The following is a 15,995-nucleotide window of genomic DNA, read 5'->3' as shown; positions in this document are numbered from 1 at the left end:
TCGGAAGCCTTGCCCCTCAAACGCCCTCTAAGCCCTCCTGGGACTCTGGGGGTGATCTTTTCCAGACTCCGAAGCCGGGGGTCCCCAGCGTCGGGAAGGGTAGGGGACACCCAGGCCATCCGCCCATGCCCAGAAGCCGCGGTCCCTGCGCCACCGGGAGAGGCCGGTGCGGCGGGCGCCTCCCGGGCCGCTGCGGCAAAGGCTGGGCGGCCGCGCCCTCCCCCCGCGGTGATTCATCCCGCCCCCTCCCGCTCCCTCCTCCCTCCCCAGGCCGCCGCCGCCGCCGCCGCCGCCGCCGCCGCTGCAGTGCGCAGGAGACCGCGGCCCGCGCCTCAGCGCGCCCGAGCCGGAGCCGGGCCGGGGTCGGTACACCTGGCGAATGCGCCCGGCCGCGCGCGCCAGCGCAGGAGCCCGAGGAGCGGCCGCCGCCCGCGCGGCGGGGATGCCCGGACGCCGGGCCCCGGGGCTGGGCCCCCGGCGGTAACCGGAGCGGGGGGGCCGCGCCCCCCCTCCGCCTACCCCCCCCCCCCCCCCTTGCCGGTCCCAGAGCCGCAGCTGCTGCGCCCGCGCGCTCCCGGGGACATTCTAACCGCCGCCCGGGCCCGCTGCCTCTTGCCCCGCTATTAATACCGGCGGCCCGGGAGGGGGGCGCAGCGCGCGCAGCGCAGCCATGGGGACACTGCTGGCCTTGGTGGTCGGCGCGGCGCTGGGTGAGTGCGCGGTGGCTGGGGGGTGGGGGCGGCGGAGGGCACAGCCCGGGCAGCGGCCCGGCGGCGGTGTTCGCGCGCGGGACCCGGGACGGCGGGGCGAGGGCCGCCCCCGGCCCATTCCCCGGCGCGGCTAAGTCCGCTTCCGAAGTTGTGAGCGCCGAGCGCCGGGCGCGGGGCGGGGGAGGGCGGTGGAGGTGCGGGTGGGCGAGAGAGGGCGGGGGCCGGGCTGGCACAGCTCGGCGGCTGCGGGCGCCCAGCCGGGGGCGAGGAAACGCGGAGTCAGCTGCTCTCGGAGCCCCGCAGGCTGCAATGTGACACCCACAGCCGCGGGAGGGGGTGGGGGAAGGCGGCGCCCGGAGACTGGGACGGGGGAGACCGAGACACAGGGAGAGATGGGGACGGAAGGAAAGGCGCGAGAGACACAGCCACTCGGAGTACTCGGGCTTGCTCCGCGGAGACTGGGGATCGGGAGTAAGGGGGAGACGGAGCCCGAGAGGGATGTAGAGGGTGCCAGAGAGAGGCCGAGAAGCGAGTTAGAAATCGGAGCGCTGGAGAGAGAAACTTGAGAGAGGCAGGGCCAGACGGAGACACAGGTAGACACAGGAAGAGACGGGGTGTAAAAGAGGCAGGGAAAGGTGGAGAGACCGACCGGAAGGGGCTGTCTGAGTCTGGAAAGAGGACACAAAGCCGTGGGCCCTCCAGAGAGACTCCCTAAGAGATATAAAGTAGGGGAGACAGACACAGAGGTGCGTAAGGAGTTGGAGAGAGACGGAAGAGGAGGAGGACAAGAAGTTCCCAGGATTCCTAGACGAAGACACTCAGGGGGAAAACAAACGAACAAACAACAGAACACCCAGAGCTAGAGCTGGAGAGGCATAGCATTCGCTGATGAGTGTTGGGCCTTGGGAAGGGGGTGGCCGGTAAGAATGTGGAGGAGGCACCCAAAGGGACTGGAATCCAGTGCGGACGCAAAGTCCCTGAGGCTGCAAAGAGCTCAGTGAGTTTTGAGAAGCTGACAGGAGGTGGGACAGGAGTCGGGAGGTGAGGAGCCTTGGGGGCAGAGGGGCCGGGAGACGGAAGTTGGGTAGGGAGTGGATGACACCAGAACTTGGGGACCTGGGGAACAGGGCTGGAGCGCAGGTCGGCCCTGCTTCCAGTGCCCACCTAGCCCCCCGAGGCCTTGCCTTCTCCTGGCTCCCTGTCTGGGGCTGACTGGTTTTGCAGAGCAGGAATGGTAGAAAAGACTCTGCCACCTTGAACTTCTAACGGGTCTGGAATTCTAGTCCCACCACCTAAACGCTGCAGCACCCTGGGCAAGTGGATTTCTTAAGAAGGGCTACTTGGGTGGCTACTTGGGTTAGAGAGCAAAGACTCGAAGTTCCTGACCACAGTGACAGCCCTATTTTGCTAAGGGGTGTGGGGGTGGGGAGCTTCTTGTGTGGCAGGCCCCCTGCTGGGGCCTTACCTAACTCACGGAATCTGCCCAGCAACGCCCGCCCGGAAGCAGAGACGACGGTTTCCCTCCCCTCACAGAGGGAAACTGAGGCCACAGATCCTGAGAGACTCGCCAAGGGGACACGGCAAGTGGCAGGGCCAGGCTTAGTGTCTGGGTCTGTGCATTCATAATGTTATTGAGGGGAAACAGATGGTCTCCGAGAGCCAACAACCAGTGAGCCTGGCACTGCCTAGGGCGATGGGTGGCCGTGCGCGACCTGAGCCTGCTGTCCCCACAGTGTCCTCGGCCTGGGGGGGCTGTGTGGAGGTGGACTCGGAGACGGAGGCCGTGTACGGGATGACCTTCAAAATCCTGTGCATCTCCTGCAAGCGCCGCAGCGAGACCACCGCCGAGACCTTCACCGAGTGGACCTTCCGCCAGAAGGGCACGGAGGAGTTTGTCAAGGTGTGTGGGCGCACGGCTGCGGGAGGGTGGGCATCTGTGTGGGGGTTGGTGGCGGGCAGGGGCCAGGGGCCAGGAGGGGGTAGCTTGTCTGTTTTCAAGAACCGCTAGCGGTGGCCTGGATCCGAACTCCGGCTCCCCCAGTGACCAGCTGGTGACCTGGGGCAAGGTGCTGAGCTTCTCTGAGCCTCAGTTCCCTCCTCTGGAAAGATGGGAGGGTGATGGTCTCTAGCTCCGAGGTTTGTGTGAGGGTCCGCGTGGCTCTTGCTCCTGGGACACGGGTGGCACAGAGTGGGTGTCGTTGGAACTATTTAGTGCCAGCAAGAACGTCTCAGGCAGTCATTACGGAAGAGAAGCAGAACTTTTTTGACCTCCTTTATGTTACACGTATTTTGAATTACAAACGACGGGGCGCCCACTGGAGAGCTGGGGTCTGCGGCAGCTGAGATGGGACCCCTCTGTCCCTGCCTGAGGAGTGTGCCTGGTGGCCGGGAAGAACTTTAGAGAATGAAGGCCAGGAAGGCGGAAGGGGGGGTGGGGGGTACTCCGGAGGACGCCTGAGGAATATGTGTGTGAGTGTGCGTGTGTGTGCGTGTCAGCTCCAGGGACACACTCGGCGTTGGGGGCGGGCCGGGGCCTGATCCTAGCCTCCCCTGCGCCCTCCCTGCCTGAGGTCACGGTGCCCACGTGTGTGTCCACTGACTGTCTGAGTGTCAGGGCAAGGGACAGAATAGTCTGGGTAGGGGGCCGGGCGCAGGCAGTGACCGGCCCTGCCGCCCCCAGATCCTGCGCTATGAGAACGAGGTGCTGCAGCTGGAGGAGGATGAGCGTTTCGAGGGCCGCGTGGTGTGGAACGGCAGCCGGGGCACCAAGGACCTGCAGGACCTGTCCATCTTCATCACCAACGTCACCTACAACCACTCGGGCGACTACGAGTGCCACGTCTACCGGCTGCTCTTCTTTGAGAACTACGAGCACAACACCAGCGTCGTCAAAAAGATCCACCTTGAGGTGGTGGACAAAGGTGAGTCAGACCCTGCCTCCCCCCCTCACCCCTGTTGCCCACTGGCAGCCAGATGGCGGGACAGATGGCAGGTAGGGGACAGGCTGGCTCCACGCCTGGGCCAGGCAAACGCCCACGGCGGCGGGGGGAGCCGCACCTCCTTCCCCAGCCCCAGCTCTGGCTTCCATTTCCTTTCAACCCCAGGCAAGGGCCACGGCAGGCCCCTCCTCTGGACGTTCCGGGTGCCAAACTCTGCCACCTGTGCTGTGCCTTCCCCTCTCTGAGGAAGGGTTGTCCTGTAGGATGCAGGTCGATAATGGTATCCACCTCCCAGGGCGTTGTCTGAACTGTTCTATGGGGAGGTGTGCTGGGTGTCAGCTGCCCCCGTGCCTGGCCCGCAGCGGGGCCTCAGCAGTGGGGGTGACAGTGGAGGTTCTGGCTGTCGGAGAGCCTCAGCCCCTCCTCCCTTTGTGACCGTGAGGGAAGAGATAAGAGTGTGTCCCTTGGAGCAGAGCTCCTTAAATTCTGCTGTGTACGTGGACCTGCTGGGAGTCTTGCTAATGTGCAGACTCCGACCCAGCAGGCCTGGGGTGGGGGCTCAGGCCACATGTCTAACGAGCTCTCAGCAAAGCCGACGCTGCAGGTCTGGGGCCACACTGAACAGCAAGGATGCAAGGTGTTTTTGAACATTTCATCATTTTGGCTCCAGCTGCCTTGGATCCCTTCTCTGAACCATCTTCTGATGGGTGTAAACTGGAATTTTCCAGGGCACAGTGGCCCATTGGCTTAGAGTCAGGAAGATATCCCAGAACTTGAGCCACCCGAGAGCCATGGCAAGTACGTCCCGTGGGGCCCACGGCGCACGCGCATTGTCACGGGGACCGTGCATCGTCCTTCCTTTCCCCCAGGGGGGTGCCAGCCTCAGAGCCTACGTGCAGTCTCTCATTGAACCCTCCCACCCACCCTCCTGGCTATGGCTCTTACTACTCCCCCCACTTTACAGATGGGAAACCCCGGGCTCAGGGAGGTAAGACTATGTGGCCGAGATCACAGAGCTGGGACCCGGATTTGAACCCAACTAAGCGTGTGTGACTGCCGTTTCTGTTCTTGGCATGATTCATTACACTCTGCTGTCAGCCAGAGCCTGTGGGTTTCTTTTGATAATTAGCATTTTTACGCTTGTTATCAAAGCGATCCCGCAGGATTCAACACAGGAGACGTGTCGGAGCTACTCGCTGGTGTAGGTCACGATGCTGGGTGGGTGGCCACCCACGGATGTAGAAGATGGAGCCCCGCCCGAGGGAGTGGCTGTAGCAAGAACGCCCCCAAACACTGTAGCTGAACAAAATCTGTGTCAGTCTTGTCTCCTGAATCAGCGCCGAGGCCAGGGGTCAGGAGGGCAGGGAGGCTCTATGATACCGTTCAGGCAGCCGGGTTTCTTCCATCCTGTGGCTTGGCCCTTGCTCGGGATGCTGTCCGCACCTGCGAGGGGGAGGCGGGGGTCAGGCGCGCCCACGTCCCAGCAGAGCCTCTTTTAAACATTATGTACCATATTCTCCTCCCCACCAGAGCCGGTGTTCTTAACAATTACCATAGGCAGAGCTATGCTGTTTTCCCAGAGTCTGTGGTTTCTTCATTATCCAACAGGCTCTAGTGTTTTTTATCCACCGTATTAAAGTATTTCGTATTACTATATACTATACTCTTTAACATTACCAAACATACAACAATGTTTTCATCATAATCCATCATACAAGAGTATTTTTAACATTACCCACCATGCTGTAGTACTTTAAATTAATCATATTGTAGTATTTTAAAATTTTACTCGTTATGCTATAATAGAGTCGGCATTACCCAGCATACTGTAGTATTTTTAACATTACTCATCCCACCACAGTATGTCTTTCATTACCCATTATACTGCATTGTTAGTATTGCTGGCCATACCATATTTTTTTTTCTTTTTTAATTTTTAAAAAATTTTTAAAGTTTATTCAGAGAGAGAGAGAGAGAGAGAGAGAGAGAGAGAGAACACGTAAGGGAGGGGCAAAGAGAGAGGGAGAGAGAGAATCCCAAGCAGGCTCCACACCATCAGTGCAGAGCCCAATGCAGGGCTCGAACTCACAAACCTCGAGATCATAACCTGAGGTAAAATCAGGAGTCGGAGGCTCAACCGACTGGGCCACCCAGGCACCTACCATATTCTTTTTTTGTTATAATCCACAATCGTACTGCATTCTCAACATGACCCATCAGCCAATACTGCCTCCTGGTAATAACCCCAAGGAGGGTTTTCCAAGGGGTCATTTCCAGAGGAGGGCCCGTGGGTGCTGGTGGTGGGACCTTTGCCGAGCTGGCAGAGCTGCAGGAGACCAGAGAAGCACCCGGGAGTCCCCCCACCAGGAGTGGAGCCAGCAAACAGGGACCAGAGGGCTAATTCTATTTTGGATATACCCAGCACGGGTGGAGAATGTCTTGAGGTAGAGCAGCGTCTGAGGCGAGGGAGAAACCTGGCATGCACAGATGCGGGCGGGGGCCTCAGATCTGGGGGCTTCTACTGGGGGCAGGCAGGTGAAGCTTTTAGAAGACTTGGGTGGTTTTGAAGAAATCGGAGTTCTCCCCAGGCAAGGTGCCTATTACCCTCTGCCCCAGGTCCTCATCTGTGAAGTGGGGGAACCACAGTCCTACCTCCTGGGATGTCTATACGGCTTGATGGGAACTGCACTTGACATACAGCAGCCTTTACCAAGTCTTTCTTCGGCTGTAGTAGTTCCCAGGGCAGATAAGAGCCCAGACCCTGCAGCTGCTAACGCTTGGGGTTGAATCCTGGCTCCGAGTCCAACCCTGGCTGTGCCTCCTTGTGTGCTCCACTTTCTGAGCCTCAGTGTCCTTGTCTGGAAAATGGGTTACAGAGCCGTGCCTGTCACTGTCCTAATCTGATTGGGAGGGCAGGAGACACCAGATTACCTAAATCCGTTTGGGCACTGAGTTCCAGGAGCAGGGATGAGAACCCGATGGTGTAAGCTTTATCCAACATATATCCAACTCAGTGTGCTTCCTGAGGTCAGCTGACATGGGAAGCCAGAACTCTCTCTATCCTTAGGGTGTTTCAAAGACTCAGAGAGATGCCCAGATAAGGAACTTAGCACAGAGCCTGGCTGAAAGTGTGCATTCACCACATGAGATACACTCGTATCTTTTGAATAAATGAATGAATGAACGAAAGGACCAACGAACGAATGATGGGTGGAACCCTTTCCCCAGCTCCTTCCGGCAGAGAGGCAGGGGAGAAGCATCCAGCCCGCACCCTCCCTCACTCTGGCCCAGAAAGCATCGGTGCCAGCTGCACCGGTTGGAGCAGCAGAAAGTGCCCACGGACAGGGGAGGAAAGACCATGTGAGGACAGGGGGGAAATGAGGTCCCGGCCATCAGGAAGGAAAGGCCCGGGGATACGGACTGGACACCCGTGAAATCCGGCCGATGACGCCACAGTGGCCTCCACCTCTAGTTCCCTGGCTGAACGCATCCCCCTCATAGTTTAAATTTAGGCTCAATGAAAGGAAGCTGGCAATGGCAAGAGGCAGTGCCGTGGAAAGGATAGAAGGTTTCCGGAAAATGTCAGTGAATAGCCAACATTTAGGCAGTGCTGACTGGGAGCACATCCAAGCGTGTGCTTGGATTTTAAGCGGGTGCTTAATACAGATATTAACTTGTTTTCTCTTCCCCGCCACCCTGAGGGAAGGCGTGAGTCTCATCATCTCCGTTTCACAGAGGGGGAATTGAGGCCCAGAGAGGCGGAGTCATTTACCTAAGGTCACACAGCTAATAAGAGGCAGAGGCAGGATCTGAACCCTGGCAGTCTGCCCCCAGAGCCCCCACTCTTAACAGTAATAATAGTATTAATAATAGTAAGCATTTATTGAATGCTCTCTATAGGTTAAGCACTGTTCTAAGGATTTTTGAAGCGGACTTATTTTTACAGCACTCCCAAGAAGGAGCTATTGTCATTATCAGCTTCTCACAGATGGAGAAACTCACACCCAGAGAGGATGAGTCACTTGCCCAAGGTTACACAGCTGGCAAGTGGCAGAGCCGGGACTTGAACCTGAGCCTTCTGGTTGCAAAGCCACGGCTCTTGGGCACCTACGGTCACCTGAATGACACAGGTGCCCCCTCAAGCCACACAGGGAGGCAGGGTGAGGGGGACCTCAAGGCCCACCTGAGGCTGGTTATTAAGAATCACGGTAACGATGATGACTCTAGGGAAGCTGCATGGTCCTATTTGCAGACCAGGCCCAGAGAGGCCAAGCCACTTGCTCAGGCTCACACAGCAGGCTCGGGGCGCCTCAGGCTGTCATGCCTCCTGAGCCTAGCCTTGACTGCCACCTAACCCTGCCTGGCACTTGCAGCCAACAGAGACATGGCATCCATCGTGTCGGAGATCATGATGTATGTGCTCATCGTGGTGTTGACCATATGGCTCGTGGCAGAGATGGTTTATTGCTACAAGAAGATCGCCGCGGCCACGGAGGCTGCTGCACAAGAGAATGCGTGAGTGGGGTCGGTAGGGAGGGGGGTCAGGCGACCCAGACCAGGGCTTCCCCGAGAGGGATGTTTGTTGTCAGAGATGGATAGGGTCAGGTCCCAGCCCCTTCCCCTCCCAGGACCCGGGAGTCTGGACCCCCAGACTCCTCCTCCCTCAGACTCAGGACTCCGGGCCCCAGCCTGGACTTCTCGTGGCTCCTGGGAGCCCAGCCTGCAGTCTCCTCCTCTCTCTAGCTCCAGAGCCCTGTACACCTGGGGCGGAGACCCCAACCCGCCTCAGTTTCCTGGGGGTGGGCCAGACTGATGATGGGGGTCGCTGTACATCTGGCCTTTGCCCCCACAGCTCGGAATACCTGGCCATCACCTCAGAAAGCAAAGAGAACTGTACGGGCGTCCAGGTGGCCGAATAGCCCTGGTAAGGTAGGTGGGTGGGCAGGGACCGCAGCGCCCGGGAGGGTGTCGCCCACTAGGTCCCTGATACCTGTCTCTCCCTCACCTTTAGGCCCTGGGCTCCACCTCAAGGAAGAGCCAGCCCTAAATGGGGAACATCTGGGCACAGCCTGCCCCCAGTGGGGGCTGGCCATTCACGGGCCTCCACGAGCCTCAGAGTCCTGCCAGCGGAGCCGCCAGGGTGGGAGGGGGCAGGGGGCTTGGCTCACACCCCCAATCCAGCCTACTTCCTCCTGTTCCATTGCCCACCCACGCCATGCATGATGGGTAAAGCAATACTGCCGCTGCCCCCACCCCTGCTTCTGCTGCCTGTTTGGGAGGGGGGGCGGTGAGGTGGGGGCAGCGGCTCCGCACCCCTCCTTCTTGCTGATTTGCACACACTGGCCGCTTCAGATGCACACTACTGGGGCCCAGCCCCTCCCTGCCCCAGCCCCCACCCGGTGGGGGGTCGTGATGGGCTGGCACGGTTTGGGGCAGGGGGTTCTGGGGCCCACCCCGACCCCCAGCAACATTTCCCCTCCTTCCTCTGGCTGGACCTGGGGTCCCCTCTCCCTGTGATGCACTCTTGCCCCGGCCCAACCCTGCCCTCTCTCACCAGCCTTGGATCGCGGCCACTTAGAAAGGGGCCCGTTCAGCCTCCTCTCTCTTCACACAAGTAGTTTTGTTCATGAAATAAAGATTCTTGGACTTGATTCATAGTCTTTCTCGTAAGCCCCATCACCCTCTACACCCCCCAAATCCCAAAGCCTCAGTTCTCCTGGGGAGCCGCCCTCCCGGGCAGGCAGTGGGACCTCTCTGCGCATGTTCAGGGGTAATGATGAGGAAGGAGCAGGTGGGTGGGCCTCGCCCTCCCCGGGGACAGCCACTTAGTACTTGACTAGTTGGGGGTTGGGGGGTCACTAGCTCAGTGGGGACCGTGAGTGGTATGGGAGGGTGGGGGAGGGCAGAGGGGAGCCCTGGGTAGGGCAGGGGGCAGCAGGGCAGGGAAGGTGCTCTGGAGAGAAGAGAGGGAATGCAGCCGTCTCTTCCCAGCAGTGTGGGTCTCTGCTGTGATGGGAGCTGGGGAGAGGGAGAGGGAGATGAGGGGCTGGGCAGCAGCGGGGCCCCGCCAGCACGACCCCCTGTGAGAGGCTGTGGCTCTGAGTGGAGCCAGTGGGTGGGGTGAGCAGCTGTGGTCTGTGTTTGGGTGCATGGCTGTCCACAAGCAGGTGTCTGATGGTGACCCTTGTGTGTCTGGGTGTTTATCTGGCCCTGGGGTCTGACGTGGATCGCTCTTGGCTGCTGGCGGGACAGTGTGTATCTGCCTGTGGACACTTCCGGCCGCTTGGCCTGGGCCTCAGCACTCAGTGCTGCCTTTTCCGGGCCAAGCCCCCCATCCCCCCTGTGTAGGACTTCCAGGCTCCAGAGGTCACTGCTGCAGGCAGCAGGGAAGCTGCCAAAGCAAACCAGCCCCCGTGACTTGTAGGAAGGCAGCTGGGGGGGAGGGGGCCGGGGCCAGGGCTGGGGCAGGGACCCGGACTGCCTTGTCCAGGAGCTGCACATGGGGGGCAGGAAATGGCAGGGGCAGTGGCAGGCTTGGGGCTGGGCAGGAGGTGCTAGGGGAAGCAGGGGAGGACAGGGAGGGAGTTAGGCCTGAGCTGGGGCAAGGTGGGGGGGGAGGCGGGTAGGGCGGGGGCTGGGCCAGAGGCAGGGGCAGGGTGGGCTTGGGGCAGCCGGGGCCCTCTGTCTGGTTGCCTCCAGTTCAAAGGCCCATCCTTCAGTCCTTGCGGGCACCCCCTCAGCCCCACCCCCCACCCCCGGCCTGCTCTGTCTGCCCAACCCCCCCCTTCCATGTCCCCTCAGACTGGCACACCTGGGCCCCCTCCAAGCCGGAAGGAGGCGATGCGGGGGCAGGCCGGCCAGGTCCAGCCCCTGCAAACCCTGCCCCACCAGCCAGGTGGCCTCCAGCGTTGCCGATCCCTCCGCCCTGCCCCTCCCCGCCCCTTCCCCCGCCTCCGGCCCAGCCCCCCTCCTCCTCAGGTGAGGCAGCCAGGCCTAGCAGGCCCCACGACGCCGCTGCCTCTGCCTCCGGGCCACCGCTGCTGCGGGGCCACCATGCTCCTGCCCAGGCCCGGAGACTGACCCGACAAGGGCACTATCTCTCAGCTCTGCCCCCACCTGCCGGACCCCAGGGTAAGGACCGGGGCCCTCAGTTCCAGGCCGGGACACGGGTCCCCTCATCCTCACCCTACCTAGCGCCCACCTCCCAGCAGAGGGGCTCCCAGACGTCTCTCCAAGGACCTTGGAGCTCCAACCCCGGCTCCCTCAGACACAGGGATGGGGCCCCACTCTCCGCCTCCCTCAGACCCGGGAGTCTGGGCTCCTACGCCCCTCCTCCCACATACCCAGCAGTTCAGAGCCCCCAAATGCCTTTTTCCCCAGGACCCAGGAGTTCAGGTCCCCAGCTCTCATCTACTCCCTCAGCCCCAGGAATTCAGACCTTCAGCCCACTCCTCACCAAGTCCCAGGCACGGGGGGCCCCCAACCCTGCAAATCAGGCTTCCCCTGGCTGCTGGTCAGACACTGACCCCATCCTTGAACCCGGCCCGATCTGCGTCCGTGATCACGGCGTGCTCTGGCCAGGGCCCAGTCCCTCCAGCCTCCCTGGATGGGCGCCTGGGACTGGGGGCACCGGGGCTGGGCTCGGCTCCCCCAGGCCCTGCCTCTCGGTTCATCTCCCACAGGTCCCTCCCCGGCCCAGGAAGTCAGCCGGGGAATCATTAACAAGAGGCCGTGACATGGCGGAGAAAGAGGGTGAGTCCCCTTTTCCTTGAGTCCCAACTTTGGCTCTGCCTGGCGCCCCTCCCTCTGTGCTCTGTTCCCAGCCCTCCACCCCCTCAGAGCCCCCTTGCTCTGGCACCCCTCCTGGGCCCACCCCCAGCCCCTTGTGAAGTCTCTTCCACCTGATTAACTATTAACCAAATTTTCTGTGGGGCTGTGCCACCACCCGCCTTCCTGCTACCCCATATGACCTGCCTGGCTCCATGCCTCAGTTTCCCCTCACACCCCAGTGATCTCTCAGCGAACCCTGGACCGTCTTCTCCTTGGGGCTAAGGTGGGAAGACCAGCTATCATGGTTAAGGACACAGACTCTGGAGCTAAACGCACAGGCCTGTACTTGAACCTGCCACTACTTTTTTGCTGTGGGGTCTTGTACAACTGACATCCTTTCTCTGGGCTTCATTTTCCTCCTGGGTCAAGCATGGATCCTAATGCTACCAACCTACCTACCTGCCTACGTACAGGGGTTGTTGGGAGCTCGGAACACACAAGGCACCACTGTGGGGCTTAGCATGTGAGACACATGCCATGAACTGGAGCGGTTATGACAGAGGTCGGCCGACTTGGCGTCCCCGGGACCCGAGACCCCCACCGATTCCAGACATTCCTCCCACCTCCCCGCACTGTGGGCAAAAGAGCAGAGGGAGGACTTTGGACTCGGCCAGGATGGATGGAGAGGGGAGAGGTCGCAGAGAAAGCACTCCAGGAACGATGGGGGAAAACACGCGCCCGAGTGGCTGGCACTGAAGGGCTCTTGGCAGGCCCCGGTGGGGGCTCCAAACAGCCCGCCTCTCCCTCAACCTCTTCCATGCTTGGGGGCCAGCTGGAGGGGCCCGATCAGGGGACGGCCTTTCCTGCCTGCCTCTCCAGTGGGGGCCGGCTCCCTCTCTTCCTCCTGCAACCAGGCTAGCTGGGTTTGGTCCCAGGTGGTGGCACTTTCTGGCTAGGAGGTCCCGGATTTATCCTCTCTGGTCCTCAAGCTTTCATCTGTAGCATGGAGATGATACGAAGGCCTCACAGGGTGGCATGAGGGTCTGAACGGCAGGAAGGGCTGGCTGTGTTGGCTGAGACGATCAGTGTGGACACTGCCCTTGTGGGGTCTCAGCACAGTTGGCAGATCAAGCCCCAAGCCGCACGGCTGTGGCCCAGAGCGAGCCCAGGCTCGCAGTGGCTCAGGAGGGGGCACTTGTCCTGGCTGAGCAGGTGGGTGACGGAGCCTGGAACCTCAGGGATGGCATGTCTCCTGGGGTCCCCGGGCCCGGGGCCCCTGTGTGAATGAACCGGGGAGAAAAGCAGGTCATGCCCAGAGGGGTGGCCGGAGATGGTCTGGCTACAGAGAGAAGCAAGGCAGAGTGGGGCTCCAGTGCACCCCCGGGCAGCTCAAGCCGGTCCCGTCGCGGCATCCTGCTGGCGGGGCTGGAGCCGGCGGTCAAACCTGGATACAGATGCTGAGAGGTTCTGGTGCTGCGCCGACTTGCTGGGTGACCCAGGGTAGGTGGCTGCGCCTCTCTGGGCCTCCTTTCCTCATCTGTACACTGGGGACGAGGATAATGATACTGTCCTTATTAACACCTGGTGCAAGGATGTAAGGGAAGTGCAGGACGGGGCTAGGACAGGGCTGAGAGCCATCCCTGCCTTGTGGCTGCTACATCTGTGTTGCTTTGAAGTGAGCCCAAGGCAGGCTTCTTGGTGCTCCCCGGGGACTCAGAGTTGGAGGAGGCGATACCTGGGCCGACACTCAGGATGAGTAGGGAATAGGTAGGGTGTGCCAGGCAGAGGGAAGAGTGGCTAAAGGCAGGGGCTGACAAGGCGCTGGGTGTGCAGTGGCACATGGGTAATTCGGCTATTTCTGGAGGTGATACCGGAAGTGGAGCTGGGGCAGCGGTGAGGTGAGCAAGCCCGAGCCACGTCTCTTAGGACTATTTCTGCTGAAGGGCTGGCTGATGCCTTGGCAGTGCTGGGTCTCTCCGCAAGATGGCGCTGGTGGTTAGTCTTCGTTTCTCTTATAGTGACTTGTGTTTTACAAGTTCTGGGGCTTTTGACTGCTCTTTGGAAACTATTGGGTGTCTGATAAAGAAAGCCCCATAAGACTCTCTGGGAATTTGGGGAAACATGTTCAATCCCCGAATCTTGAACAGCGGCACCACAGGGCTGAAGGTCTAAGACTCTGTCCTGGCGACACTGGGGAGCCATGGAGGGTTCTAGGTAAAGAAGGGACAGGATGGATTTTGTGTTATTCTAAATTCACTTTCTGTTATATTATTTAAATCCTTTTTGATCAGTTCATTAGCTGTTGTTATTTCCTGGAGATTCTTCTGAGGGGAATTCTTCCGTTTGGTCATTTTGGACAGTCCCTGGAGCGGTGAGGACCCGCAGGGCACTTCCCCCGTGCTGTGGTGTATAACTGGAGTTGGCGGGCGGGGCCGCAGTCCGACCTGATGTCTGCCCCCAGCCCACCGCTGGGGCCACAGTCAGACTGCTGTGTGCCTTCTCTTCCCCTCTCCTAGGGGCGGGATTCACTGTGGGGTGGCGTGGCCCGTCTGGGCTACTTGCACACTGCCAGGCTTGTGGTGCTGGGGAGCTGGCGTATGAGCTGGGGTGGGTAGGCAAGGTGCACGGGGGCGGGAGGGGCAGGCTTAGCTCGCTTCTCCTTAGGTGATCCACTTCAGGAGGGGCCCTGTGGCAGCGGGAGGGAGTCAGATCCGCTGCCGGAGGTTTGGCTCCGCAGAAGCACAGAGTTGGGTGTTTGCGCGGAGCGAGCAAGTTCCCTGGCAGGAACTGGTTCTCTTTGGGATTTTGGCTGGGGGATGGGCGGGGGAGATGGCGCTGGCGAGCGCCTTTGTTCCCCGCCAAGCTGAGCTCTGCCGTCCGGGGGCTCAGCAGCTCTCCCTCCCTTTGTCCTCCAGCCTTCCCGCTTTCTGAGCAGAGCTGTTAACTTCTGACCTCCCAGACGCTAAGTCGCGCTTGCTATCGGAACACAGTCCGTGGATTTTGTGTTTAGGAAGATCTTCGGGCTTCTGTGTGGAGGCTGGACCAGAAGGGAGGCTGAGCGCAGGTGGGGCTGGGAGCAGGGAAGGAGAGGGTGGACAGGAGATGCTCAGGAGGCCTGCAGGCTGTGAGCTGGCAAGCTGTGTGTGTGGCAGGGGGAAGCATCCTGCAGATGAGGGACAGTCCTGAGGATGAGAGCCTCTGACGGGACCTGGGGGTTGGGAGGACATTGAGGCCAGTGTCAGACCAGGAGGGTCCTGTGGGCGGGGACATCTACGAGGCTGCAGGACAGAAAAGGGAAACTGAGGCTGTGGAGGTGTGTGAGACGGATATGGGAGCAGGGGGCCTGAGTGGGGGGAGGCCATGTGCCACCCTATGGACTCCAGGTTTCAGGGAGTAAGAAGAGGGTCAGGGGATGGGGAAGGCCCCATCGGAGAAATGGAAGGAAAATCGGGCACGTGCCGTATCCCGGAGGCCAAAGGAGGGCCCTCCATTCAGGAAGTGGGAGCTGGGTAGGGTGAGGGCTGAGCCACGAGCCTGAGTTTCAAGCCAAGGAACCAAAGATGTCACTTGTGAGGGTTTGCAGCCAAATGGTGGGGGCAGAAGACCTGAGGTAGGGCAGCCTTAGTGCCCTTGGGGGGCAGAGAGCAGTGCCTGCGGCAGAGGCTGGGCAGGTTGCCTCCCAGGCCCGGAGGCTCCCCTGCTTCCCCGGGAATCAGGGCAAGGAGGCTGCCTCATGCCCACAGGGAGGACACTTCCTGCCTCCGCAAAGACGAGCCGTGAGGAGGCCTCTCACACAGGTGGACCCAGAGTGAAGACGCCTCCTGTCCCCCCACGGGCACCTGTTTTGGGGTTACTCGAAGTCCCCAGATCCAGAAGGCGTGGAAGGAGGTTCTTCCCGCCCCAAGAGACACGGGGTGGCAGCGCTTGGCACCCCGGCAGGCACACCAGAGCCTCCGGGCCGGGCCCAAAGCCCTGACAGGCACCTGAAAACAAAGGGACCAGGACCAGCCTCATGGCTGCAGGGAGTCAAGACCTCCCACCGGAACCAGGAAGATGGTTGGGGGCAGAGTCGCCGGTGGGCGGGCGTGGGTGGGAGGCCAGGGTTGGCCTGGCCCACTGTGGCCTCTTTGGAGGGAGGGAGTATTTGTTTTCTCATGCCTTGACGGGAACTGCTGGCTTCTCAAATTCTTAAGACACCCAGACGCCAGCCGTCCCAGGAGGATCCTGGACCAGGCCTTGCTCCGTTCTGGGTGCTGGTCTGGCCCTGTGCCCACCAGCTGTACTACCACGACATGGAGGGGAGAGCTGGGAGCTCCTGCTGCCCCGGGGACGGCCTGCAGGTGCCAGGGACAGTTGGGCACACGCCAGGCCCTGCCAAAGGCTTTTAGCAGCCCTGCATCTTCGGCCCTCCCTCAATCCCTAGCCAAAGGGGTTGGCTCTTAATCCCCAGGGCCTCTGTTGCACTGGGAATAAAACCCCCCTTCTCCTCAGGCTACTGGCCTCCCTAGTTGGTCCCAGCCTCGGTGCCTGCCTTCCCCCAAGCTCATGCCATTCTGGCCACATCAGTGGCCTCTCT

General features: G+C 60.7%; 2 protein-coding genes and 1 long non-coding RNA gene across 5 annotated transcripts in view; 2 read left to right on the top strand and 1 right to left on the bottom strand.

The window, feature by feature from the left end:
* The first annotated feature begins 295 nt into the window (after positions 1-295).
* On the top strand, positions 296-9,300 carry SCN1B (sodium voltage-gated channel beta subunit 1). Of its 2 annotated transcripts, none has more exons than XM_058706319.1 (6): positions 296-710; positions 2,444-2,610; positions 3,391-3,631; positions 8,023-8,164; positions 8,502-8,578; positions 8,661-9,300. In XM_058706319.1, exons 1-5 carry the CDS (start codon positions 671-673, stop codon positions 8,566-8,568), a joined length of 657 nt encoding a protein of 218 aa, XP_058562302.1. In that variant the 5' UTR covers positions 296-670; the 3' UTR covers positions 8,569-8,578; positions 8,661-9,300. The 2 variants fall into 2 exon arrangements, with proteins under 2 accessions (XP_058562302.1, XP_058562299.1); XM_058706316.1 differs by having other exon boundaries at positions 297-710; positions 8,502-8,573.
* LOC131498867 (uncharacterized) lies at positions 4,742-11,341 on the bottom strand. Its single transcript, XR_009255619.1, has 2 exons — positions 11,176-11,341; positions 4,742-5,092 (listed from the first exon to the last, which is right to left on the bottom strand). It is a non-coding gene; the product is annotated as an uncharacterized LOC131498867 (long non-coding RNA).
* The window catches only part of HPN (hepsin), an 18,167-nt gene continuing 12,772 nt past the window's right edge, over positions 10,601-15,995 (top strand). Inside the window, exons 1-2 of one of the 2 annotated variants that reach the window (XM_058706314.1) lie at positions 10,601-10,780; positions 11,332-11,401. In XM_058706314.1, coding sequence (XP_058562297.1) covers positions 11,386-11,401 — 16 coding nt within the window. In that variant the 5' untranslated portion in view covers positions 10,601-10,780; positions 11,332-11,385. The remainder of the gene's footprint in view (positions 10,781-11,331; positions 11,402-15,995) is intronic. The other variant, XM_058706315.1, reaches the window with a different exon arrangement.

The sequence above is a fragment of the Neofelis nebulosa genome, chromosome 17, assembly GCF_028018385.1.
Source record: "Neofelis nebulosa isolate mNeoNeb1 chromosome 17, mNeoNeb1.pri, whole genome shotgun sequence".
NCBI classification, from domain to species: Eukaryota; Metazoa; Chordata; class Mammalia; order Carnivora; family Felidae; genus Neofelis; species Neofelis nebulosa.
This window is presented reverse-complemented; position numbering and strand designations above follow the sequence as displayed.